Source organism: Tripterygium wilfordii, chromosome 17, assembly GCF_013401445.1.
Source record: "Tripterygium wilfordii isolate XIE 37 chromosome 17, ASM1340144v1, whole genome shotgun sequence".
Taxonomy (NCBI): domain Eukaryota; kingdom Viridiplantae; phylum Streptophyta; class Magnoliopsida; order Celastrales; family Celastraceae; genus Tripterygium; species Tripterygium wilfordii.
In genome coordinates, this window is record NC_052248.1 from 4358490 (window position 1) to 4386090 (window position 27601).

At 36.8% G+C, this 27601-nt stretch overlaps 3 protein-coding genes and 1 long non-coding RNA gene across 7 annotated transcripts; 2 read left to right on the forward strand and 2 right to left on the reverse strand.

Annotated features, from left to right (window-relative positions):
- Window positions 1-197: 197 nt before the first annotated feature.
- LOC119982032 (AT-rich interactive domain-containing protein 1-like) lies at window positions 198-10660 on the reverse strand. Its single transcript, XM_038825189.1, has 3 exons — window positions 9369-10660; window positions 8642-9321; window positions 198-1609 (listed from the first exon to the last, which is right to left on the reverse strand). The coding sequence occupies exons 1-3, from the start codon at window positions 9941-9943 to the stop codon at window positions 711-713; spliced, it is 2154 nt and encodes a 717-aa protein (XP_038681117.1). The 5' UTR covers window positions 9944-10660; the 3' UTR covers window positions 198-710.
- Window positions 1598-4638, forward strand: LOC119982033. The gene is made up of 3 exons (XR_005464265.1): window positions 1598-2930; window positions 3025-3123; window positions 4244-4638. It is a non-coding gene; the product is annotated as an uncharacterized LOC119982033 (long non-coding RNA).
- Window positions 10661-15333: 4673 nt separating the features above from the next.
- Window positions 15334-18401, forward strand: LOC119982235 (pentatricopeptide repeat-containing protein At2g46050, mitochondrial). Of its 4 annotated transcripts, none has more exons than XM_038825503.1 (3): window positions 15334-17493; window positions 17589-17825; window positions 18126-18401. In XM_038825503.1, exon 1 carries the CDS (start codon window positions 15412-15414, stop codon window positions 17407-17409), a length of 1998 nt encoding a protein of 665 aa, XP_038681431.1. In that variant the 5' UTR covers window positions 15334-15411; the 3' UTR covers window positions 17410-17493; window positions 17589-17825; window positions 18126-18401. The 4 variants fall into 4 exon arrangements, with proteins under 4 accessions (XP_038681431.1, XP_038681433.1, XP_038681430.1 ...); XM_038825505.1 differs by having other exon boundaries at window positions 15334-17105; window positions 17211-17825; XM_038825502.1 differs by having other exon boundaries at window positions 15334-17825.
- A 7613-nt stretch (window positions 18402-26014) lies between these two features.
- Window positions 26015-26743, reverse strand: LOC119982794 (E3 ubiquitin-protein ligase RHA1B-like). Its single transcript, XM_038826356.1, has one exon. The coding sequence runs from the start codon at window positions 26682-26684 to the stop codon at window positions 26196-26198; it is 489 nt and encodes a 162-aa protein (XP_038682284.1). The 5' UTR covers window positions 26685-26743; the 3' UTR covers window positions 26015-26195.
- Between the last annotated feature and the right edge of the window lie 858 nt (window positions 26744-27601).

Genomic DNA, 27601 nt, shown 5'->3' on the forward strand with positions numbered 1-27601 from the left:
TAGTTTGAATTCACAGTGGAGATTCAAAGAGAACCTTCAGAGAATTCAGTTGGGAAATTTGTTTCTTTAAAAAAAAAACTACACCCCAGTATTCCAAACTTCTTTCTTCAGCTTAAAGCAAGCTGGGCTAACTTCCATAACAAATCAATGGTAAAAAAAAAGTAACTTGCTTGCCCCATTGCTGCTATACAAACATGTGATCCAGAACATATCATTTTTTATTTTTTCCTTTCAAATAGTGCAGATCTAAGTGCAAGTGAGCAAGCAAAAAAAAAATTTCATTCCATTTTCAGAAACCCTTGTAATAGTATGTCCATGAACTATGATCAAACAGAATTAAAAAATAAATTCTAGAGCATTTTTGCTATCCCTTTGAACATATTTAGTATCCCTGCGAACTGCACAAAAGAGGCCAATGATATTGGATTGTTGGGATTCAAGAAGATTGAAGAGGAAGAACATGGCAGAAACCAAGAGCCTGCATCTCGACGTGCTTGAACAGCGTTAAAGCTGCATTCCAATAAGTGCTCTTAATACAAATAGCGGACAACCTCCAGCAAAGCTTCTATTCCGAAGGCCAAAACATTCTCTGCTCATAAACCACGAGAAGGATAAATTCTTTCGCAAATAGTAAAAGAGCAGACCACAAAAAATGCAATTTTTTTTTTTATCTATCTCAAAGAAGAGGTTCCTGTATAATAACCAGCAGGTCAATGCCTTGATTTCTTATGTGCTTTTCCTGGGGAACATAGGAGTGAGCTTGGTTTCTTGATAGTTCCATTCTTAATAGGATCACTTATCGATTCAGATTCAGATTCTGCTTCATCCTCGTCACTGTTAATGTAATTTGGAGTAAACCTGTTCTGATGAGCTCTGCGCTGCAAAAGAACGGCATTGAAGTAGTAGCTAACCACGAATTGCCTGTTCTTCCTACGAAAAGACTCGAACACCTGGTCTCGAAAGCAATGACTAGGAGGATCTGAGCCCACTATTGCTTTGAAATTCTTCTCTTCTTCCTTTGTCCAAGACAGTGCAACTGTTTCACCCATCTTGTCAATATTCCAATCATAGAAAGCCGACCCCAATTCAAGCTTCACCCTCAGCCTTTTCTCAGCTACGTGAAATCTGACACGCTCAATGGAATCTTGGACTTGACAACCACATGAACCTAACCTTCCTTTACCAATTCGATCCCTTTCAATAAGAATCATCCGCTTTTCTTTTAATGGCCAAATTCGGGTCCCCAACCATTTTGGGTCACTTTCAGAAGCCACACCAGTCCATTCTGGCACTTCCACTTGAAAATTTGAACCCAAAAGAACTTGGTCAATTTCAGTATAGTCAAATACGGATTTTTTCCTTCTATTTGTCTCTTTTTCACCATGATTTTCCATCCTTGCACTGCCACAACTCCGACCTGTATCAAAATCAGGTGAGGAAGATTGTGAATAAGGTTGGGTGTTGGACAATGCTTTTCCAGAAGGAAGATCCCTCCTACAGCTTAACCTGTCTCGCAGATTGTAATTTGAGCCACTGTGATCATCATACAAGGAAGGATGCATCTTTTGATTTTTCTGCAAAGTGCGAACACAATTAGTAGAAACTATAGCTCAAATTATTTTTATTCGTGTATTGTCTACAAAGTAGCATTCCATAAATACTGATAATTCTTCCTGCACATGCGAGAATTGTTTTCACTATTTTCAAATAAATACTACTCAAAAGATTCAACTTTAGTTCAGTTAAACTGCAGTTAGGATGCTCAAGAATAAATCAGGATTGTGGTGCTAATTACATGCATGGAATTCCATTAGCAGGGCAATAATAAAAGAAAAGTAGCACTATCCCTACTAAGAATTGGCAGGTGTTCCTTACATAGAAGCATTAGGAGCAGAAGAACATCATAAGAACAATGAGCAGATTCGACTGGATTTCCCAAACCACTCTAATGTCATGTAGAGCACACTAGGACATGTTTTAAACTTTTAGGAAAAATTATCAAAATTTAAAACTACAATAAAATTTTAAAACTAACATTAATAGCTCTGTCATACATATGTAGTGCAGTCCAAATCACATGGCATCATTTTTGTATTGATACTCTGTTTGCGCTTAATGAACTCTCAGAAATCAGTAAAGGGTTGAACTTCAGAAATTTTATAAATTCCTTTGCCTAATGTCATGGATTATTTTCATGAAACTTAAGCTCCAAAAAACAATGAGCATGACATCAACGCAATAGGCCAACAGAGCTATGCACAGTCGCTGCCATCCAGATAAACTAATGCCTATGATACCTGGACTCGGGTACGGATGTCGGGTATGTGTACATATCCGTGTGTCCAGTTCTTCAAATTGAAAGCTGTCATAGAGGGAGGAAAGGTAAAGTGAAGAGTCCGGGTATCATAAACTAATGCAACAAGTGCCGGATTTTATGCTAATTTGGCAAATGTAATCTAATACTAATAGACTAATTCTCATTGGTACCAATGTCGATGATAATTCATCGGCATTCTAGAACAGAAGTCTCCTCCTTTCCTACATCTTACCCTTACCACTACTACCATAGCTACTTAGCTAGTACTACCACCTAGGAAGCACAAACTCGGCAAAATGGGTGTTGAGTCCGCATCGAATTCGTATTGAGTGCGCATACTCCAAACGTTCGGAAAAATACGGTTGTGATGCGGTCAAGCTGCGTCGGAACAGTAACAACAACACTGACTCACCATAGACTCATCTTCGACTCGGTAGGGACGCGTAACTTAAGATGAAAACCACTTTCAATAGCCAAAGCTTATTCTATTTTGAAGCGTGAACCCTAACTCACGACCATATCTAAATCTTCTCCTTCCACAGTAGACCTCAGGCCTAGCTTGCAACCTCATCTGAAGCAATCAAGAAGCCCCAAATTGTCGACTTCAGCCAGGGTATGTGTTCGATCTTTCCTGTTTTGTTCTCCCGATCTATTCAGTTTTCTACTCCCGATCTCTTCTCTTATCGTCGTCGACTTCTAAATCGCAGCCCTAACTTGTCACAAGGTCTGCTCGTCAACTTCACCCTAACTTGCAACCAGCCAAAGCTAGTTGACTTCATCCCAACTTCACCCTAACTCGCGACTAGGTGAGTCTGCCATTTTTTTTTTTTGTGCTTCTGACATGAGTTTATTTTGTGATAGTGTGCTTCTGTCATTTATTTTGTTGAGAAAATGTGATGCTACCATTTATTTTGTATTCTCTGAAGGTTTTGTGTGTTGTATGCTTTTGGCTTTTGGATACAAAAGAAGATGAGTTCACTCAATACGAATATTTTTGTGCCTAGGGTCCATCTGTGGCTTCAATTTTTAATCGTTTAAGGATATTATTGTGCTTTGGAAGTAATACAATATGCATGAAGTTATTTGTATTACATTTATAATTCTAAATACATGTATAAAAATATATATAAATAGTTTTTATTTGCCGAGTCCCCCCGCACTCAAATATAGGATTCTGAGAGGTTTTGCGAATCCCCGCATCCGCACACCCGCATCCCGCGTCCCCGCATCCGAGTCGGTGCTTCCTAGACTACCACATATCCACAATTGTCTTGGTCTGGGTGATATCTCTTCATCTGGATTAATCTCTCTTCATCTTGACAAGTAATGATGAGACCGATCCAACCCCACCACGATCGGGTCCTTCGTCCTCCATGTCACCTGCGGCATTGTTCATCACCATACCCAGTTCCGACGTGACAAGATAAGGAGTGGGAAACAATGAAGCATGGACCCCACCCACATACCTCCTCAAAGAGTCCTATGTTTCTTGACGAGGGAGAAGTAGAAGTAGTTGTAGAACCCTCTCCCTTTTCTTTCTCAATTGCTGAGGCAAACTAGGATAACTAGGTAAGCCAATCACGAGGCTCAAGATTAATCTTCTTCAATACACTGCTTGCTAAACTCCATGGTTGCAAAAATCGCTAGTCATCCGCTAGGCGGTTCGCGGGGACTAGGAATTAATTGGATTAATCGTTTTGAGTTTTTTTAATTAAAATATATATATATATATATCATACAATATATAATTTATTCATAGAGAGAATATTATATACACATAATATTATATATATACATACAATATATAATTTATTCATCAGTTTTTAAAGGATGAATTGCAATTGAATATATACAAATGAATTGCAATAGAATAATTATTAAAAAATGATGAGTTTGAATAAAACTGTGTCGTTTGGTGTCAAAAAGGTAGTTGACCAAAGCATATCTACGTGTGACCTAATAACTATGGAGAAACCCACAGCGCGAAGACACGAATGAGATGAATTGCTGCAGGGAAACCAAAGAGCTGCCATGGAGCTGTGCGAAACCTTCTCTACCTACTCTGCTTCTCTACCTCCTCTGCCGTGGTTGCACTCAGAGGTGGGTTTCAATCTCTCCGTTCAATTCAATGGTCAAACACTCAGGTCTGTTCTCCATGGCAAGTGCATAGCCGCGTAGATTGGAAACAGAGTCGGAGGTGAAGCAATACCTCTTTTGTTTCGACTATTTGACCTAATTTCACAAAAGCTTCTTCTCAATATAATTTTGTTTCTTCACAAACAATTACCTTCGTTTTTTTTAAAAAAAATTTAATTCCTCCGATTAGGCCTACTAGCCCTGACTAGTCGGTATTTTATCGGATCACCGATTAAGTGGTCCGATTACTTGTTGGGTCTAAATTAACCTTACTAGCAAGTGTACTAGTCGGCGACTACAGCACAATGATAAGCAATGGTCGAATCCACAGGGACGGTGTTATGTCTAATCCAAATGTATATTTGTATGTATGTATGGACAATGCAATCAAAAGTAAAGTTCAACTCAAGATTGTTTGGTTTGGTAATTAAACTAAAACAAGCAAATAGCAAAGTGTTTTTGGTATTTTCTTAGAATAAGGATGCAACTAATGCAAATGAGATGAATGAGATGAACACCAAGGCTTTGGAATCCCCCTTGGGAAATGACTTGCAATGACACAAATTCACACACATATTTGCTAATTCGGGCATAACGAATCCGTACCTAAGTCGGTTTTAGCGCACTTAAGCCAAATTTCCCTAAAATCGATTACTAGCCATCTTATTGGTCTAGGTCGGATATTCCTAAATACATTCTAGCCATCTTATTGGTCTAAATATGCATAGGAATTCATGGAGTTCTATGGAGATTAGAATTCATACAAATTGTCACCTAATTAAAGGGAGACACATTCATAATCAAGTGTTTCAAGAAGCATAATCTACTTGACATATTATTGTCTACGAAAATTCTCCAAATAATTTCATCCAAAAACCTAAAGTGTTGGCCAAACACCACAAGCATGAAGAAATTGCAATCAAACATAGAAACACAAGATTTATACCCAAATCAACTCATATATATGTAAATCAAGTCATAAACAAAGTCATCAAACCCAAGGCTTCAACCTAGCCTTGGCAAAAGAGGTTTAGTTACACATAATGAGAGAAAAACACAAGAGGAGAGATGAGAAAATCATGAATAAACCCAATTAGTTGAGTAAATCCAAGTTGAGCTGAAGAATCTCTCCTCCTAGCTCCAAGAGTCGCCTTCCCCCTCTGTTTTCGCTCTCCAGAAAATCTGTTCGAAGTCCAAAAGTCCTCTGCGGCTCGGGCAATTCGCGAATTAAAACATCCCAGAAAATTGCTTTTTGCGCCTAGGCGTGTTGAATTCACGCCTAGGCGCAATCCTTGGCGTGGTATATATTTTCAATCATCTTCACATCAAATGCTCTCTGGACTGGGCGTGCATAAATGATTCTGGGCGTGCACAATGGTGCGCCTAGGCGCGAACACGCCTAGGCGCGTTACGCCTTGTCCCACAATTCAAATGACCATAACTTCTCCATATGACCTCCGATTTGCCTGATTTTAGCTTCTACGGAAAGCTTGAGATGTCTAGTTTCCAATGCCTTTTATTTCACGCAATTCCAATAACATGACAGAAAGTTATGACTATTTGAACACACGAAGATCGGTGGACATTTCCTTCAATTCAGCCCATTTTCCGTCGCTTTTCATCCAAACCGCAATCAACCTATCAAAATACAAATCAACACATAAATACACTCATTATTTATCAAAAGAAAGCTTAAGAGGGGGATATTTCTACCAAAAACAATAGGTATTATCATACCTATCATTACCCTCTAGTCGAAGCGGCAAGCCTCGACTAGCGACTAGTAGCCGACTCGAGGTATTTTTGCAACCATGCTAAGCTCAACCAAGCTTATTTAAAGGATGTTGTTCACCAGATCCGTGCGAGATCGAGATCCTCCGCCATATCCGTCACGAGATCAAGATACTCGTCAATATTTTTGTGCAAGACTGTAAGTAGTCGGTTGTTACCAACAACTGATCCATTAGCAATTGACAAAAATCAGTTGCCAACCATTATGAATCGGGTCGATAATGGTTTTTAATAATGTTCATAGTTAGTTGGTCGGGTCGGTTGGATTATCGACCCAGTCTCATCCCTGCTCGTGTACCTCCACATAGAGATATTAAAGTTGGCTAGAGAAAGAATGAAATGTTTGAAGAAGTATTTCTGTAAAGCCGAAGAGAGGACAAATGCTACATTGGAGTTTGCAAAATTTTCAAGCATGGCAGGAGATTATGCAGATTCTGATTCCATTTACCATTGTTATGATGTGGATGTTAAGAGTTGAAGGGTTACATATTGTGCACGTTTAATTTTGCCTCAAACCCTAGCTTTGAAGCTACTTATGCAACCTACTTCTTCATCATGTGTTGAGAGGAATTGGAACACTTACTCCTTTGTTCATTCGGTGAGAAGGAATAAGATGACATCGAAATATGCTGAAAACTTGGTTTTCATTCATAGCAATCTCTGTCCTTTATCAAGAAATACTACAGAATATATGAAAGGAGAAACCAAAATATGAGACATTGCTTGTACACATGCTTCTAGCTACAGGATCAGGTGCATTTTCCCAAGGATGCCCTAAAGTTCCTCCACCGAATTGTAGTACGAAATCATCATGAAAGATCTCGGTCATAGCATGCAAGAAAAAAAGGATGCTAGGATTGAAGATTATATAAATGCTTCTAATGGGAGATGATCTTGGAACAACGTTATTTCCAATAGAGATGATATGGACTATGCAGTTGTAGATTTCACTCATTTTGTCAACCATTCATGGCGCCATTATTAAATCCCCAAAATAACATGGAAGGATTATCGTAAGTTACTCTCCAAAGAGGTTAAGGAGACCAGAAGAGGAAATTTTTCAGGAAAGTATTTGGAAACAAAAAGTGCTTCCTAAGATAGCCCCCTCAATTTCAGAAGCTCGATGAAGGGAAAAAAACGCAAACTTTGAGAGTCTTTTAAAAAAAAGATATTGTACATAGTCAATCGATGCTCCCTCAGTCAATCGATGCTCCCTCTGCTATGAAAATTTTGAATCAGTCAGCTACCTTCTGTTACACTACAAGTGGTCCAGGTGAAATGCTATCATCATCATCTGAGAGTCACCAGGGCTACTACAATTACTTTGAAAAACGAGCTGAAAGTTTGGCACTCTATCTAGGCAACCGGTCCTAGACATGAAGAACTAGCAGTTATTCATATGGCTGTTTGCTGGCATATTTGGGAAATAACAATAGGGTTTTCGAGGAGTGGAGCCTTATTTGGACTAGATTATGGATTGCTATTTCAGCATCAGAAGTTTTTGGATTTAAGATAATTGTAAGCTATAAACTTGTAATATACGGGAAGCACTAGCTATTAATTCAACTTCTCAATGTATTCAAGTGGCAACCCTTGGTGCCATTTAAGTAGATTCATTTAGAGCACTCAAACAAAGCAAATGAACAACAAGACAAACTAAAAAAAAATGGAATTTTGGTTTAGAACAACGTAACTATAGATATAGAACAACAATAGAGGATCCCGAGCTACCAAGAAACACGTTAACACTACTAAAGAAATGCAATGCCAACTACCTATGCATAAATGGCATCTAAATATGTGTGGCAGCAGTTGTGATAAGTTGCCAATGTCAAACAACTATGATAAACCAACACTATCATAAGCCAGCTTGAAGGTCAAAAAGCATACAAGAGAAAAATCCTAGAACATTAAAGATGAACAAAAAGTATAATGTTAGTGTGATCTGTCACATGCCTCCTGTCAAAAGAAATATTCCCTACACTATAGGAGTTAACATGGTCATTCACCAGTGCAGTTGTTACAATTCTTGGACTACCAACTGCAATTGTTTTGGTTTGTAAAAAACCACGCGGCACGCACCGAACATAATGAAGCCAAACTGAGCAATAGTGAAGATAGTTTAAAAATCACCAGCAATTATTAGGATAATAATCATACTGGAACACAAATGCATAGACCAACCATCTGGGATAAAGTGGACCATCAAATGTAATATATACCATGCATATAAAAAGATGAGAAGCATGTTCATCAAAATATTGATTTGATTATATATCCACATATTAGCAAAAAAAACATGGTTCAATATTATCTGTATATGGAAGACATGCAAATAATTTTTTCAATAAATAAAAGTGTGACTCACATATACCTGCCAAATGGATTGTCTTGCACTGGAATCAAGCGTCATTTTCAGAAACAATGCTTCTCGAGCAGACAACACCTGCTTCCATAACTCCTCTTTACCATATGACTCCCATCCTGAACATTCTGGTAGTGAACCAACAACAGGAGCGCATGGATCCTTAGCAACCCTAATAAGCCATTGCAGCATCGGCCAAAGAGATATTCGCTTCCTCTTACGACCAAAGATTTTTTCCTTTGTGTCATCAGGATCCAATATCACAACATCGTCATCACTTCCATGTGAGTCATTCACCACACTCTTCGTTTCATTGGATACTTTACTGAAATTCGACAAATTGAACCCACTTTTTGATGAATCTGAAAATGGAGTTTCCCCAACAATAAGACATTTCTTGTCCCCATCTGAATCCAATATCACAACATCGTCATCACTTCCATCTGACTCATTCACGACACTCTTCGTTTCATTGGGTACTTTACTGAAATCCGACAAATTGAACCCACTTTTTGATGAATCTGAAAATGGAGTTTCCCCAACAATAAGACGTTTCTTGTCCCCATCTGAATCCACTACTGTGCTCTTTACCTCGTCATCACTTCCCAGTTTTGTAGCTTCCAAAAACTCCTTGATACTATTCCTAGAATCAATATGTATATATTCCTCGTCATGGGAACTTTTACCACATCCATCTAAGTCCACCTCTGTACTCAAAATGCCTTCCCCAAGATCGTCAAAATTTGACACACATTTTACCCTGAATTCAGAGATCCCTCATCTTTTTTCTTTGAACCAGTAATCTCGGAAAGGAACTCCCTAAACTCACCCCCTAGATCCATAAGAAAACCATCCAAATTTGAGGCAGTGTTACTCAATTTTCCCTTAGAGATATTATTTTCAACAAAGACATCTAACAGCCTCTGTAGCGGATCTAAATACTTGATATACACCAGTTTCACAGCAGAGGCAACGCTTAGGCATAATCCAGACTCTTTGGCCACCAAACCCCACAAACCATTTTCCGAAACTGCATCATATCCACCCTTCTTTATCACAACCACGAAGAGTCTAAACAAATCCACGGTATGTCCATCTCCAAGCAAAGGAGGGAGAGGCCAAAATGCATGTGGAGCACCTATCCTCTTGAGAAAAGACGGAAGAATTCGGTCAAACAGCTTTCGAAGCTTAGCCTTATCAACGTGGACCTCCGAGACAGACCCAGAAGAAGGCGGCTCCAGATCGACCAACACCCCGTTTAGCAGAAGCCTTCTTTCTGGGGTTTTGGCACAATCTCGAGCAGAACCATCAGCTATCGCCGACCATCCTGCCATGTATTGCGATTTCAAAACCTATAACAACCAACTCTGGTAACCTTGGATTTGCTTATTTTTCAAAACACAACCATACATTACATTTACCTAAACCAAAAAAAAAAAAAAGTGAGCAGCTCAAATTTTAGATTCTTAGATGGAGAGAGAGACTCCGATTAACGAAACAGTTCCAGGCTTCCCATCCTCCAAGAGGGCTTTTTGGCGGGAAAATAACTGATCTAGGGTTTTGAAACCCATGAAAAAATGTAGTCGTTCCCGCATTTTATTTAATTGCAGATTTTATACGTGAGAGAAAAGAGGGGTTTTGTTTGTTAGGTTAGGGCCATAATTAAGGTTTTGAACAGACGCAGACCCCTCAGCTTCAAAATCTCGATACACTGAATCAATGCGTATTTTTCTACAAGTAAAGACGAGAGAAGAGAGGCAGAGACTTACCAGTATTTTTTTTTTCCCTTTGGTGGTGGGTTCCTAAGGACACACCTCAAGTGACCGCCTTGACCGCCCATTGAGTTGGATTTGGCCTTTTTCTCTACCCTCTCCCTATTCTCCCGTTTTCTTTTCTTTTTCCCCCTTTGTGGGTGTAAAATAGGGAATAATTAGGGCATGAGAGATGGTCATATCCTTATTTATAGCTTCCATCATTAAGTAACCATGGTTAAGTATAGACTTTAGGATTAGGTCAAGAACATGGTTGGGTTGAGGATAAGGGGGTTTTTTTTTTAGAAGGGCGAAAATAAAGTTGCATTCTAAAGAATCTTAAGCGGTTCTAGAGTGGTCAATTTTTTCGATCTAGAAATCACTAAACCAATGTATTACTCCCTCAAATCACAATATCAGGTCTCAAACGCAGTAACAAACATGATAACTATGGGGGAATTTTCTACCCTTGTGGGGTCCACACCACACCCAATGAATTGTCCACTATGGTCACCTGTGCACCGGTTAGTCTAGTCCCTCATGGGTACTCATCCTCCCATCACCAAGAGCTCATGGATTCTAGCAGTGAGGGAGTTGGGATATCCTCAAATAAATCCGTGAGACTGATGTGCTTGCTGGCCGACCTACCCTATGAGGGATTTGACCAATCGGTGCTCAGGTGGCCGGAGCAGACAATTCCTTGGGTGTGGTGTGGACACCACAAGGGCAGAAAAATTCCCCCACAGTAACAATAATGATATCATTTCTTGGATGCAAAATCTGTTTCCAGATGAGAGAGAAAGTGGAGATACAAATTGGAGGAAAGTTTAATTGAAGATATTTGATGGGTTTTAGGGTTTCTATGTATGAAGATAAGAGGATTTTGATAAATGGTTATTTATTTGGTTACTTGAATTGGAGTAGGTGACTTTGTTGAGAAATCAATTGAGGTATCATAATACTATAACAGTAATCAAAGCATCTTGATTTTTTACTAGCATTGGAGATGCTCTAATACCCCTTTCAATTCTACAGATATTTATAAAGAAATTTTGTTATTTGAAGCGAAAATTTTTCAAGATCTATATGCACATCCACAACACAAATCCAAGAAATAAAATTTTCAATAGCTGAGGTGTCATGTAGAATTTTATATATCTTCTTGATTTTCTTATATTTTCTTCTCTATTTTTTTATCAAATGTAGCTTTATATGAGATAAGTTGTTTGCAAAAGTGATAGAATATATCTAAATTTTTTATTCAAAAAATATGGTTCTTTTGCGAATAGGATTCTTTGCTAAAAAAAGAGTTATTTTACAATTTAACAATATTAAAGCATGACTGGTGTACGCATTGATTTATTTCTTTATTTCTTTTCTCCTTGTACATTTGTCAATCAATTATAAGTCCCTCTCTATGGCTATACTTGTATACTTGATATAAATACAAACTTTGTCTCTGCAGTCGTAAGGTTTTGTGCTGCTGAGAATTGTCCAACAAATTTCATCTACTTGATTTTAACTTGGTATCGGAGCACAATGGTTGACAAGAACGATGACGATCTTTAAGCTACTTCCGTCCCAAATAGTTTTATTGGAAAAGAGCAAGCCTTCACCATGAGAAACTCTAAGAGCAGAGAAATGTTTATTGGCTCAATGTCTACTAATTCCCTGAACAGTCCAAAAATAACATGACAATCAGATAAGATTCTTGGGTCCTATTGTTCGGTTGTACTCAATCATAAGAACTATCTACCTTGGAAAAACTTTGTTTTACCTGTTATAAGTGGAAATTGAATGGAGGGTTTTATCACAGGTGCTAGGAAGTGTCCACCAAAATTTGTCCTTTCTAATACTCAGGAATAAAGTGAATCAGAGATGTGTTTGGAATCATAACCAAGTTGAATATAACGTATTACAAGTGAGAATTTCCAAAAGTTGCATAAAGGTGGTATGAAGATGTCTAAGTATTTGAGGTAGCAAAAAGACTTGTTGCTATTCTTGCCTAGTTGAAAAACCTATTTCCTTAGAGATCTGGTTCAACATGTTTGAACTGAACTTGATTCACTAGAATACAATTCAGTAGTGTGTCAAATTCATGAGAATGAGGATATCAACTGGATAGACCTAAAAGCCAAATTATTGACCTATGAGAAGACGTTGGAGCAGATTAATGCAGGAATTACTTTATCAACTTGGGTAAGATTTTGCAAACTTTGATGGGACAAGGAGCTCAGGAAACAAGTTGGATAATGTAGAGAGGCCAAGGTAACTCTCAAAGAAATCAGTTCAGAAACCACGAATCATTTGACAACAACAATAAGAATCAAAATTGTTGCTCACATAATTATGGCAACAGAGGAGGATGGTCTTCTAGAGGAAGAGGAGGCAAAAAAAAAACAACTCAAGGCCTCTATGCTAAATCTGTGGCAGAATAGGACATATTGTAGTCAAGTGCTAATATAGATATGATGATGTCTTCCAAGAAACACCACCAGATTAACAAAGAGGCAACAACAACAATTCAAACTCTGCTTATATAGCCAGTTCAGAGATAGTCAGTGATCCTGCTTGATATGCTGATAGTGGGGCTAGTGCTCATGTCACTGATGATGTTGGTCGTATTGGGCAGAAATATGAATATAATGGTAACCATACTATTAATGTTGGTAATAGTGATAAGCTTTCAATTGCTCATGTAGGGAATTCAATCTTCCATACACATGATAATATAACTCTATATCATAAAGATATTTTGCATGTCCCAACAATTAAGAGAAATTACTTAGCATTTCACAATTTACTGCCATCAAAAATATAAATGTTGATTTTAACTCTTGTGGTTGTGTTGTTAAAGACAAGGTAACGAAAACACAGTTTTACTCCAAGGGAAGCTTAAGGATGGATTGTACCAGCTTGTTATATTAGCCAACAAATTAGTTTTTTTGCCTCCTCCTACCTTAGACAACACCAAGACCAATCATAAGTTTCAACACTCAACTTAGAAGTCTAGATGTAACTCAATCTATTCAGCTAAGTATGTTAGTACTTAGTCTTTAAATTCCATAAGAGAGATGTGGCATAGGAGATTAGGTCACCCTTCATATATCTTCTTCTCATGCCTCTAATCCTTTTGATCTTGTGCATACTGATTTATGGAGTCACTCACCAGTGGTATCTATTAAAGGGTTCAGATATTACATTCACTTTGTTGATGGTTTCAGTAGATTTATCTGAATTTTTTCATTGAGAAACAAATCTGATGTTTTAGGAGTATTTATTCAATTTAAGACTTTTGTCGAAAACCAACTAGAAAGGAAGAACTTTCTTCAATTTGATATGGGGGTACATACCAAAGCTTTATTTTTTTTGTCTAGCGGCAAGATGTTTCTTTTAGGCACTCATGTCAATTTACTTTTGCTCGAAGCTTTATCTGTCTTAGATGGCAATAACCCCATCACCAAACTCTTCAATATACAACCAGATTATTCTTCTCTTAAGACTTTTGGTTGTGCATATTTTCCTTCCCTACGACATTATCAAACACAAAAGTTTCAATTCCATAACACAAGTTTTTCTTGGGTATAGTGATGCTCACAATGGGTACAAATGTGTCAGTTCCACTATAGTAGAATCTATATCTTTAGGCATGTGGTCTTTAATGAACTTGAATTTTCTTTCAATCAATATTTGTTCTCTTATATGAATGTGTATTAATTAATAAATATAATTTTTACATAAACCATACATATTATATAGTTATTAGAAAAATATAAGTATTTTTGGTAATATACACAATATATATATATATATATAATGTGTAAAGACAATATTTTCGAGAATTTAAGGATCCGTTTGGAGCAGAGGATAAGATTCCGTATAGTATAAAATTATCATTTAATGAAATTATAAGATGTTTGGTAAATTTTAAAGAATTCAGGATGGTATAACTTTATACAAAATGAGACTCTTATACGATGTAGGTTGTATAATACTAAAAGACCTCCAACACGTTTTAATTTTATACGGGACACTTATGATAAGAGGTAACACGTCAAATGACAAAAAACACGCTCTTTAAAAAACAAACCCTAACCACTTGCCATTTTATATATTGTCTCTAGTCTTAAAAAACCTTCTAGCCACACTACCCACAAAATCTAATGAGTGTGGCATCTCATGTAGCCACACTCACACATGTACGAGTTGAACTTCTTGTTCCACTGTCTCAGGGTTTGTTTCAAGCCTTACATGCTCATTTATCAATGCACCAGGGTTCTGATGCAATGCCTCGCAAGTAGAGAATGCCCATGACAACTGTTATTTGCTTAAACAAAAAGTTTTCACATTCCACATTTGCAATTGTCAGTCTACAACAGTAAAAAAAACAATTGACTTTGATTTTTTATGACACATTAGTAAATTGACTGCTTAGAGGACTCATAAATCTATTCGAGCAAGTTTTCATATGTGATTAACTTGGAATATTTCAACTTTGGGTGATCGAGTTGAAACGGGTCAAATCTTGTAATGACCATATGTTCTATTAACCCAAAGAATGTATTTTTATATCTCAAAGTTTTTTTAACACGCTTTAACGCTTTTTTTTTAGGACATGAGAACCCGTAGCCCATCTCCTTCAAGTGTGTATCGGGTAAATCTACGAATCCATGTAATAATCACACATGTTAGGTAAGCCCATAATAATTTCATGTGCAGACTCCGTAAGAATTCACCATCAACCTCCAAATAGATAAGACTCCCTCCTAACTTGTTAGACTAAAAATTTATTCCTAACAAAATTTAACACTTTGAACTACCCCATTAGTCACTCAATCATCCTATTATCCACAAGCCTTCTATGGACCTACATGTATTTTATGTGTCAATATACACATTTAAAAGTTGAAATGTTAAAATATTTTATGGCTATACATTTTTTTGTCTTTTATTGACTTCTAGTAATTAGTAGTAAATATTTATTGCAGCATAAATATCTCTAATCCAAATTTTGACCATTTTCAGATACACGTCTCTTGACACATGTGGAGATGTGTAAATGGCGTCCGCCTTCCATTTCATACGTCCGTACAAATCGCAAGTACACCTTCACACCATTCCCTCCTTCAATTCTCGATCAAAACACAAAATATCCCGTTGGAAACGACGACCCTCATCATCATCTTCAAGCTCGAGTACCTCAACTCGGCTCGTCGATCGAGTTAACACGACACAGAGATCCTCGCGCGGCCTATACCTTTTGCTCCAGGGCCCTCAAACTCTCTGCGAAAACGGTCTGTGTTCATCAGGGAGAACAGTTACATGGACATATTATCAAGTTAGGATTATATAATGAACCGTATTTGCAAAACCAGATTCTTCACGTTTATGTGAGGTGTGGGGAGTTCGTCAGTGTAAATAAAGTGTTTGATGAAATAAGTAAGAGAAACGTCGTGACATTTAACACGGTAATTTGTGGGATTCTTGACTGTAACAGTAATTTTCAGTCCATTAGTTATGTTGGTTTTTCTTATTTTAGGAGAATGTTATTAGATCAAGTGCCTCCAGACCACGTATCCTTTAATGGGTTGTTTCGAATGTGTGTTGAGCTGAACCATTCTGAGATTGGTATACAATTGCATTGTCTCACAGTGAAATTGGGTTTTGATTCGGATTGTTTTGCGGCCTGTGCTCTCGTTGATTTATATGGGAAATGTGGGCTTGTTGAAAATGCAAGACGCGTTTTTGATAGAGTTTTGCACAGAGATTTGGTGTTCTGGAATGTTATGCTATCCTGTTACGCTTTGAATTGTTCACCAGATGCAGCCTTTTGGGTCTTTAAGTTGATGCTGCTGGAAGGTGTGAAAGGGGATGGTTTTACTTTCTCTAGTCTGCTCAGCTCATGTAGCACCTTGGAAGGTGATGAAATGGGAAGGCAGGTGCATTGTCTTGTCGTTGAATTATCTTGTGATACGGACGTTTTAGTAGCAAGCACACTCATAGATGTGTATGCAAAGAATAATAATATACATGATGCTCGCAAGGTATTTGACGGGATGGCATCAAAAAATGTTGTGTCTTGGACCACTATGATTGTAGGATATGGGCAGCAAGGAGATCAAGAGGAGGCTATGAGACTTTTTGGAGAAATAATTAAAGAAAATTTTGTCCCTGATGAACTGACCCTTGCTAGCATTCTTAGCTCATGTGGCAATTTCTCCACCAGTATTGAAGTCTTGCAAGTCCATGCTTATGTTATTAAACATGGGTTTCAGGAGTTCCCGTCAGTAGCTAATGCACTAATAAATTCATACTCAAAGTCCGGTAGCATTGCTCATGCATGCCAATGTTTTAGTTTGGTTACAGACCCTGATCTCGTTACTTGGACATCAATTATTGGTGCTTATGCATTCCATGGGTTGTCAGAACACAGTGTTGATAGTTTTGAAAAGATGTTGTCTGCTGGGGTAACACCAGATGAAATTGCCTTTCTCGTTGTTCTTTCTGCCTGTAGCCATGGTGGCCAAGTCAGTGATGGGCTTCATTACTTCAATATGATGATAAATGACCATCAAATTATGCCTCGCTTAGAGCACTATACGTGCCTCATCGACCTTCTTGGTCGAGCTGGTCTTTTGGATGAGGCTTTCAGAATTATGACATCAATGCCAGTTAACATGGGATCAAATACCTTGGGAGCATTTCTCGGGGCTTGTAAAGTACATGGAAATGTAGGAATGGCAAGGTGGGCTGCAGAAAAACTTTTTGCATTTGAACCAAACAATCCTGCGAATTATACTCTTATGTCCAACATGTATGCTTATGAAGGATGCTGGTTTGTTGTGGCTAGGCTCCGCAGAATGATGAAGGATATGTGTGACAATAAGGTTCCAGGTTGTAGCTGGGTGGAGATTTCAGGTAAGGTCTACACATTTGTATCCAGTGATAAGTCCCACCTTCAAGCTTCAGAGGTGTACGATTTGTTACAGGTATTACTCGGGAAGAACAAGGAGGAATATAGGGTTCCCTATGTGGATATTAATGTCTGAATTTCCAATCGACAAATGACATAGAGATGCCCAGTTTGATCTTTAAGTGTTTTGATGGCCCCTCAAGTGGACATGAAATCTGTGGTAAGTGTTGCAAGCCGATACACGATTATAGACTGCCTTCTTTTGTCTCTTTTATAGAGCTAGCTGATAACATAGTCTATTATCATGGATTGTAGGCTAATTGTAACTACATATAACCTGATCAAGTGTGGTTATATATCATGGATAAAACCGAAACATTAATTCCATGGCCCCTGGCTCTTCACTCTGGCATTCATTGAGGCAATTATCATGATAAATAAGATGCTCAATCTTATCAAGAATCTGTTGTAAGCTCGGGGTTCTCATGCATGAGTAGTGACAAGCTTCTTTTATTTGATGTTCTTTCTCAAATAACAATGTCATCAGTTCAGGTTAGAAATCATTTTTTTGCAATTCTTGCTTTCTAATTATGTTTCTGTCACATTGTTTATAATTATGTCTAAGGGAAGTTACATTGGTTTAAGTATAATCTAGTTAATATTTTGTTTAGAGTGACGAGTTATCCAACATTCAATTCATGTTTTTCCAACACAGGGCTTCACTTGCAGGTTGTATCTTCCGTTTGTTTGCTTGAGCTGAAGAACTCTGTTTGTTTCCATATATCACAGTTATTAGTCCAATTTGGATTCCTGTATTTGCTCTGATCACTTTGCCTTTCTTTTGTGAAACAGGTTCTGGTCGGATGAGTTTATAATAAATCTCCGGCAAACTCTCTCTTCGCAGAACGTTCAGCACTGTTTAATTTAGTACGCATAAAAAAGTGTCGATGGCTGCCAGTATGTTTCGGGTAATCCATTTTCCTGAATTGGTGAAAATGTAAAATTTGAATTCAAATGATATTGAATTGTGATGCTAAAGCCAATGGTGTTTGTTAAAGTAGTGTTGTATTCTTGTCTAGATCAAGTTATACACTAAAACACAGGACCTTACCTTGAAAATTACAAAAACCAGTTGAATGTCGTACATCATTGGTTGGGAAGTTTGTTGATTGGGTGTAATGCTTCCTGCATCTTCTATTCGTAGACTTGGAGTAATATCTCATCTCGGGGGCCTGTAATATCTCAAGGTTGGAGACCACCACAAGCTGGCTGTTACAAGTTAAATGTTGATGGAGCTGTTTTTAAAGAGGACAAAGCCATTGGTGTCGGTGGAGTTCTTCGGGACCATAATGTGAGTGTTTGTATATATGGCTTTCTCTGAGGTATTACAAGGAGGGTATGAGCCAATTATAGCTGAGGCCATGGCGATTCTTCAGGGGCTGCAAATCTGCCGTGACTCTGGATTACGGGCTGTGATGGTGTAATTTCAGCTCTCCCCTTTTGGTCATCTAGTTGATGCTGTTAGAGAGGTGGTGGCTTCCATGGGCCATGTCAAGTTTCAACATGCTAGACGTATTTGTAACTCTGTTGCTCACATTTTAGCAAGGAAAGCTCAGGAGTTGGGATCTTTTAGAGTGTGTTTGGTTAGAAGAATTTTCCGCTCGTATTGTGTAACCCATTTTCCTTTTCGTTGATATTCTCCTGGTTTATCAACAAAAAATTAAAAAAACCATAAGACAATCATGGCTTCCAAATCCAAGATGAAAATGGATAGTGGCTCCGATAGTTGACAATTCCGAGCTGCTGTTTCGTATGCTCCGCCAAAAGTATGGGACTCAGGCCGCCTATGGCTTTCTTGTTGGCATTTGCCAGCTTGATTCTAAGAAAGAGCTCGCTCGGTTCAGTTGGTGTTCTCTTGAGATATTTCGAATCAACTTCACCCTATTTTCTTCAACAAACAGGTGATTATGTACAAGAGGGCTTGTTATTGAATGGGCTAAAGCCTACTCTTGACAGCTGATTTCATTCATATACTCGGGTGTTACCCGATTATCCGGTTAAAAAATACACATTAAATTAAATTAAATATAATATCTTATAAATTGTATGCCACTTGCTTTGTCCTTTTAAACACAATTTCTTGTTCTTTTATATGTAGTTTTACGATGTGGGACAGCGGGAATGGGAGACATGCAATTGGAACTTGGAACCTTAACTCAATAAGCCAAATAACTTAATGTGTCAATAAGCCCAGTATAACAGTACTTCACAGCTTCACGCATATTTAGATTTTAAAATATATATATATTATTGCTTGAAATGGATTCTGGAAGTTTCTATTCTAAGAAAGAGTCACCAAAAAGATAAGAGATCAACAGAGATGAACTCCCGCCAACTTTTCGTCACTACCAATCCTGCAAGTAAAACCCATCCTCGGTGGATATATTTTTGATTAATCGCGAATGGTTCTCCAAGAGTAGAAAATTTTCACCATGAGCTAGCATGCGAAACAGGAAAAGCAGTCGATAAAGAAGCTTTTATGGCCGTGAAAATTGATGGTGGAAATATAGATCTCAGATTTGCTGACAAAATATGGTCGTGTCTTTCCTGGCAAAATAGATCTCAACTTTGCTCGCCTTGACCTCGTGTAGCTATTGTTCGGATGCTTTGGCACTAAGAAAATCTAGTGTCTCTCTGTTATCGGGTAACCTAGAACCCGAGCCCGATGACCCGGAACTCGATAACCCGATAACCCGATAATCCTTAACAAGGTTATCGGGTGGGTCATCATGCCTCAAAAAAACACCGGATAAGGTCTGACAAGGTCCGATAACTTAGAACCTGACTCGATTGACACCCCTAAGTATGATATGGCCCTACATAGAAAGCACCAAAGAAAAGCCATGGCAGATTTGGAGTCAAGAAACTTCATGTTTGTATTGAAAACAAGATGTAAAAAAATAATTTTAAATGATATATAATAAAATTTTGACACATGCCATTATTTTATTGGTTCACGCCGCATGGCCTCCACGTCATTAAGGATAAAATAATTGAAAAAATTCATCTCATATGTTTAACAGCCACGTCAGCACAATTATGAAGGAATTGACCACAAGGACTCGTTTAGCTTAACATGCAAAATATAACGTTTTTTTTGTCTAAAACAAATAGAGCGTTTGATCGATCCTTTTTCGAAATTACGGGGGACAATTCTCATGTTACATCCTTCGGCCACCAAAGTTAATTAGATCTCATCAATATATTAGGAGAAGGGTATTGACGGTTTGACACCAACTAAATTAGTTTTTGCACCCCACTAAAGTGGACAATTGATATGCGTGCATCATTGTCTCACTTTGGGAGTTTGTGAAAGATTGAAATTTGTGAAGAAAATTGAGACAATGATGCACGCATGTAAAAATGATAAAGATCCCAGTGATAATCATCCCAGAAACATCCCAGTAATGTGTGAGATACATTTATTGGATGTGGTAACATCATAGCAAGGGACTCATTAAAAATCATATCCAATGAATACATGTCACACACTGCTAAGATGTTTCTAAGATAGTTATTATTGAGATCCCTAGCTTTGTTGTTTCACAAAATCCCAAAGTGAGACAATGATGCACACATATAAAGATGATCATTTTAGTGGGGTGCAAAAGCTTTTTTTTTCCTCTTTTTCTTTGCTTAAAGTTTGACCTCCAGCCTTTGCTTTCGCTGTTGCACACTCCTAAATTAACAAAAAAAATTTTTAATTAATGACTCTATTTAAAAATATTCTAAAAACAATTATACGTATATATTAAAATGTAGAACCTTACAAAAAAAAATCAAAAATATGCTATTATTTGATATCTCCTATAATCAGAAGATAAAAAACTTTGAAATATTTATCAAATAATTATTATAAAGTGGGAATTGCCAATGCCACCTAAACCCAAATTAGAGCTAAATGATTTAATTTAACCATTATTAAAGAAGTTATTTCAAAATACTTATACTTATATATATATAAAGAAAAATGTGTACATTGTTTTCATTTTTGGGCTAGCACAAAAAAATGTGTCTCAATTACATGTAACTTTGTGTTATCATGGTATATAAAGAACACCACGCTTTTAATATTTAATCAAATAAATAACTAATCATTTGGGAACTACCTCAATGGCACCACTTTTCAAAGCTTAATCATTTGGGGTATAAACACTAATGTTAGGGGTGTTAAAAGCAATCACAACGATGGAATGTTATTAGGGACAAAAAAAAATGTATTGGGAGACATATTTTGTTGAGGAAGTTGTGATTTTGTGAATGAGAATGAAATGTTACATGTATTGATATAATGATGTAAATTTGTTGACTTAGTTTTTGGTGTAATAGAGGTGGTGCTTAGTATTTATTTTTTGTGTAGTTATGAGTATGGTTTAAGTGAGGAGAAAATATTCAATGGGAGAATGGGAGATAGCTTGGTTGGTCAGGTTGTCCATCTAGGACCTTAGGGTTCAGGGTTCTACTCTCACCAGGGGGTTTGAGATTTGGGTAGTTTTCCATCCACTATGATGGTCTTCATGCCCCTTGGGCATGGCTTAGCCTGTGTGTGGCTTGTGGGCCTTTCCAAAAAAAAAAATTCAATGGGAACTGCACACCATGTCAGCATGTTTATGTGGTGGCATGTCTCACTGAATGCGTGACATGTGTTTATCAAGGGCCCCATAAATTTTTAGTTTTCCGCTTTTATACTAAATTGCTTGGTAAAACCCTAAAATCACAATGTTTGACAGTACCTCGCCAGCTTTCAATGAAAATCAGAAACTTCGACATCAGAACATGTTCAAATGAAGCAGAGGTTGAAGAAAAACTCTAAAATACACCCAAAAAAAAAAGAAAGAAATTATGAACATTATTTGCACCACATTTTTTACTAAATACACCACATTGACCCTTTAAAAATACACTAGAATGGAGTGTATTTAGTAAAAAATGGAGTGCAAATAAAGTTCATAGAAAGAAATAAAGACCAAAAATAAAAACAAAGAGAAAGTGGACGAAGACTACACCCCCCACCAGATCATATCACCTTCTCTACATACACTTGGCTAATTAGACTTCCTGCTCATTGCTCTAATCTCCATTATAGACAACAAATTTTATGACTTCCTACTTATTGACTTTGTAGGTTTTTGATCTGAAATTTACCTTCTAGGGCTAGATCTGGAAAAGCAAACGGTAAGGATTGTAGCCGCCGTCGACATAGAGGTTGATCAGAGAAGAAGGAGATGACGGCGATCGGAGATGGTCGTGGCCGTCGTCGATAGTGGAAATCATACGAAAACCCAAATCTTATTGTTCTCTCTCCACTTTGTCGTTTAGTGTGAAGTGTTCAAAAAGCTTTAGTTGACTAGGTTATTTTCCTCTCACATGTCGCATATTCAATGGGACATTAGCACCACCTCGAGATGTTGACGTGGTGTGTGTTTCCCATTGAATATTTTCTCATAAGGACAAGAGGCTCATGTCTGGAGTCAAAATGGAGGCCAATCATGTTTTATATCTTCATACTTGACCCAACAATAAATAGGAGACAATAAATTTGCACCGTTGGAAATCTTTTTTTTGCATCATCCATTAAATAAGATGGCAACAAGATAGCAAATACCATCCATAAAACTATTAAAAACAATTATTATGATTGCTCTATACCCCACCCATTTCTTTATTCTTATCGCCCATTTCCAACTCAGAACTTATCTACTTGTAGCGCCGCCACTGCAAATTAGTACATCAAAGTTGTCCAACACAAGAAAATTAATTAATCCTCAGAAGCCTCTTCAAGTAATCGAGGAACCACGTGATAAAGGGAATGTCTACACTACACGCATACAAAACTTTCTATTATTTTTAAATTCCGAATATTCAACTAAAATCGGTTGAGAAAACGATTTCTTTCTATGTTTGTAACCGCCAATACTGACTGGTTTTGACATCACACGAGCCAACTAGATTAAAATCACACTCCTAATATAACAAAATTTAGTGAAGCAATCAATTAATTGATCAATCATTAATCACAGAAGGAGCATTTGGTTGACATTTAGAGGATGAAATAAGAGTGGTATAAATGTGAGAATCATTTATTCTCTTGTTTCGTTGATTTTAAGATGACGGAATCTCAAAACTCATTTCATCATCTATTCTTTCATGTGAAAAATAGACATGTTCGTCAAAATGGTGAGAAGGGTTATTATCCGAAAGAAGAGTCTAAAAGGATTATTCTACTCTTATTCTAAAGTAATCATTACTAAAATTCTCACACTTGTCCTCATTCTCTATTTTATACCAAACATCATCATGCTTATCTTATACTCATTACCACACTCATTTTATGTTGTAAATCCACACCCCCCATACGCACTAATAATATTGTCCTCTTTGAGTTGTCACCTTCATAGACATCAATAATATTATTCATTTTAGATTGTTCGATTCCCAATGATACATCGGGCTCACACAACTTTGTTCCTCCTTAGTCCAATTACTAAGGGTCGAAATTCGTGGATCAAGGCCCAACTCACTTGGGCTAAGAAAATGACTTGATTGTGTAATGGGGGAGGGTTTATCCTTGTAAAGTGGAAGGGATTCCCAACATCTACCAATATGGTATTTTAACACTTCATATTCACCTCACACACGTACTCATACTCATTCAATTAGGAAGTAAATGTCCCCTAAGCAATTCATATACATTATGGATGGGTAGTTGATTTTAAACCATATGATTTGTCAAAATATTCAAGAGAGTGGACGATTCTTCATCATAAAAGGAAAAGAAAAATCTTAGTTGATTTTAAACCATATGATTTGTCAAAATATTCAAGAGAGTAGACGATTTTCGTCGTAAAAGGAAAACAAAAATCTTTATGTGCAAATTTGTTCATGGATTTATATATTATTTCTTATTTATATAAAAAAAACATGTTCATCGCACTAATAATGTTGTGACTCATTCTCTTACGCGAATGGCTAAAGCGACTCACTGAATGCTCTATATGGCTAGCGGAATACGCGAATGGCTAAAGTGACTCATTGAGTGGGCCAATTTGGTCGACCGGTTTCAGTGGGCCCTTTTCATGTATATTTGCATAAGGACGATTTTTCACTCATACATTGGGTTGTCTGGTTCCCATAACTTTGTTTCTCCTTAAACCCAAGCAAGTTGATTAAGCCCAAACTCATTCCACCATGTATTATTCTCCGTGGAAAATATACAAGTCTACCAAAATGGTGAGAATAATTATTATCCCAAGGGAGAGAGTTTAATATACAAAAAGATTATTCTGCCCTTATTATAAAATAATCACATTCATTAGATTATTAAAATTCTCACACTCGTCCTCAATCTCTATTTCATATGAAACATGATCATGCTCATCTCATTCTCAATTACTCATTACCATATTCATCTCACGCTCACCTTATACTCATACTCATACTCATACTTATTCAATTAGTAAGCAAATGTCCCGTAAGTAATTCATATACATTATGGATGGATAGGTGATTTTAAACCATATGATTTGTCATAATATTCAAGAGAGTGGACGATTCTTCATCATAAAAGGAAAAGAAAAAATCTTAGTTGATTTTAAACCATGACTTGTCAAAATATTCAAGAGAGTGGACGATTTTCGTCGTAAAAGGAAAACAAAAATCTTTATGCGCAAATTTGTTCATGGATTTATCAGTAGCAGTGTTAGATGACCCATATAGTGATAGCCTATGGGAGCCCAAGTCTCTTAAATGAAATTTTAAAATGTTTTAACTCTCAAAAAACATATTAAATTTTTTTAAAAAAATTACATATTTAGAATCTGCGCATAAAACTTTTTCTAACAAAATCCATTGTCGATAAATTTTATGAGGTAAATCTTAATTTCATTGTTTTTTTCAATGAAATTTTAAAAACAAATAAATTCAGAAATAAAACAATGAATTCTAAACCGTGGCTTAAAAAATAATAGAATCTATATTAAAACAATAAATTTTGGACAATGAATTATGGGATAAAAGAGTGTAAATAAAACTATTTCATTGATTAAACCATTGGAATAAACATGTTTAGCTCTCATGGGATACCAAATAGATGGGCTACATGCCATTTTTGTATCAATAGTGCTAGGTAACCCATATAGTGGTAGCCTATGGGAGCCCAAGTTTCTTAAACAAAATTTTAAAACGTTTTAACTCTCAAAATACACGTTAGATTTTTTAAAAAATTACGTATTCAGAATCAATGCATAAAACTCTTTCTAAAAAGATCCATTATCGATGAGTTTTATCAGATAAATCTTAATTCCATTATTTTTTTCAATGGAATTTCTTAATTCCATTATTTTTTCAATGAAATTTCAAAAACAAATGAATTCAGAACTAAAACAATGAATTCTGGACTGTGCTTTTAAAAAACAATAGAATCCATATTAAAACAATAAATTTTGGACAATAAATTCTAAAATAAAAGAGTGAAAATAAAACTATTTCATTGATTAAATCAATGGAATAAACCTATTAAGCACCCATGAGTTACATGTTATTTTTGTGGATTTATATATTATTTTTTTTATATTTATAAAAAAAACATGTTCATCTCACTAATAATGTTATGACTCATTCTCTTACGCGAATTGGCTAAAGCGACTCACTGAGTGCTCTATAGGACTAGTAGAATACCCGTATGATGTTAATTCCTTTGTTACAAGGAATCGTTGTAATTCTTCGTTTGATTAATGAATCATTCTTTTCTCAAAAAAGAAAAAAAAATATCTTTCCGATTAAAGTTTTTGTCGCTGAAACTTATACACATGATTTTCAAAAAGGACAAAAACAAAAACAAAAACAAGAGAACTAACTGATCTGCTACGACGCCGGTACCGGACTGGGCCCACTATGCATATGGGCGAAACCCGAAGTGGCCCACAGACGTTTATTGAGCTCCCACTTCATCTCCTCAGTCTCAAACGGTATCCTACAAAGCGGACACGTTATATGCTCGAGATCAATCCAGCGGTCCAGACACTGTCGGTGGAAAACATGCTTGCAGGTGGGCAACCCCCTGATCTCCGCTCCTCTTTCGTACTCGTAAAGGCAAATGCAGCAGCAGCTCTCGGGTCGCTCCACCAAATCCTCGTACTTGAACATCGGCAGTGACGCCCGTAACAGAGAGGTGTACAGAGTCTTGTAGTCGGGTATCGGACTATCAGCCCAAGCTTGGTCCGAACCGATTAGCTTGGATAGACCCATGTAACGGAAAACCCAGAAGACCAGGTTGCTGATAAAGCCCATCACTAAGAACGCGTTAATGAATACCTGTAGAGGAACGATTGGTGCGAATCCGTGATATCCCATAAAGAATAAAGAGAGAAAACAGAGAAATCTCTGTTTTTTGAGCGATAATGAAAAACAGAGAAAACAGAGGCCACCATATATAGACTTGTCGGGTAGGCAAGGAGGACGGTTTTGTAATTTGGGTGTCAAGTAAGGTTGCTTAGACGATGAAAAAAAAGATTGTTTTGGCAGTTTTTAAAAAAAATTTAATTATTAAATTGGAAAGATAACTGTTTGATCGGTTTGTCTGATTGGTTTTATATTTAATATGTGTGCGTGCGCGGTGTCTCTCAAATTTTCTACAACCAAAATTTCTCTGGTAATATAGATATAGGAGAAGAAGGAAAACATCATCTCTTCCGTCTCTTCCATACACCTTTTATAATATATCCTTTTAATTTTATTGATTTATTATTATCGGTTCGTAGATGTAGTCTACAATCTATGTTTTGTTCAATAAAAAGTATGTAAGGTTTATTCACCACACTGTCTCCTATATAGATGAAATATGGTTATTTCTCATTCAATTATTATGAATTCTTCCCAATACTGGTTCTATTGGTGAGTACCAACGACACATATTTGGTGCACAGTGATGAAATTCCTAGATATGGTGAAGATAGTATTTCTTGATGAAGGGAAAATCAAGAATCTTAATTCAATCCATGTGCATTGTTTTGTTTTATATTTTTGTTAGTCTATCCCGGTTTAGCCAGGGACAATGTTATTCGGATACATCTAGGTGTTTTCGGTGTTTGTTCTTCGGTTTTATAATTTCTTTGCTAGGGTTTATAAATTCTTAAGCCGTTAATATGGCGTTAGATTTAAACCCTTTGTTAAAAAAATGTTTTATTTAAATAATATAAATTAGAATAATCAATAAAAGATCATATACAATACTATAGGAAGGAAAGGTGGAATGGAATTCTTAATTTAAA

Excerpts from the sequence above, each read along its gene's own strand:
- LOC119982032 (XM_038825189.1), bottom strand. The coding sequence starts at position 9,943 with ATGGCAGGATGGTCGGCGATAGCTGATGGTTCTGCTCGAGATTGTGCC. Across the intron at positions 9,322-9,368 it reads GAGGGATCTCTGAATTCAGG|TACAGAGGTGGACTTAGATG; the intron begins GTAAAATGTGTG and ends AGGCATTTTGAG. Across the intron at positions 1,610-8,641 it reads GAAAATGACGCTTGATTCCA|CTATAGTTTCTACTAATTGT; the intron begins GTGCAAGACAAT and ends AAATAATTTGAG.
- LOC119982235 (XM_038825502.1), top strand. The coding sequence starts at position 15,412 with ATGTGTAAATGGCGTCCGCCTTCCATTTCATACGTCCGTACAAATCGC.
- LOC119982794 (XM_038826356.1), bottom strand. The coding sequence starts at position 26,684 with ATGGGATATCACGGATTCGCACCAATCGTTCCTCTACAGGTATTCATT.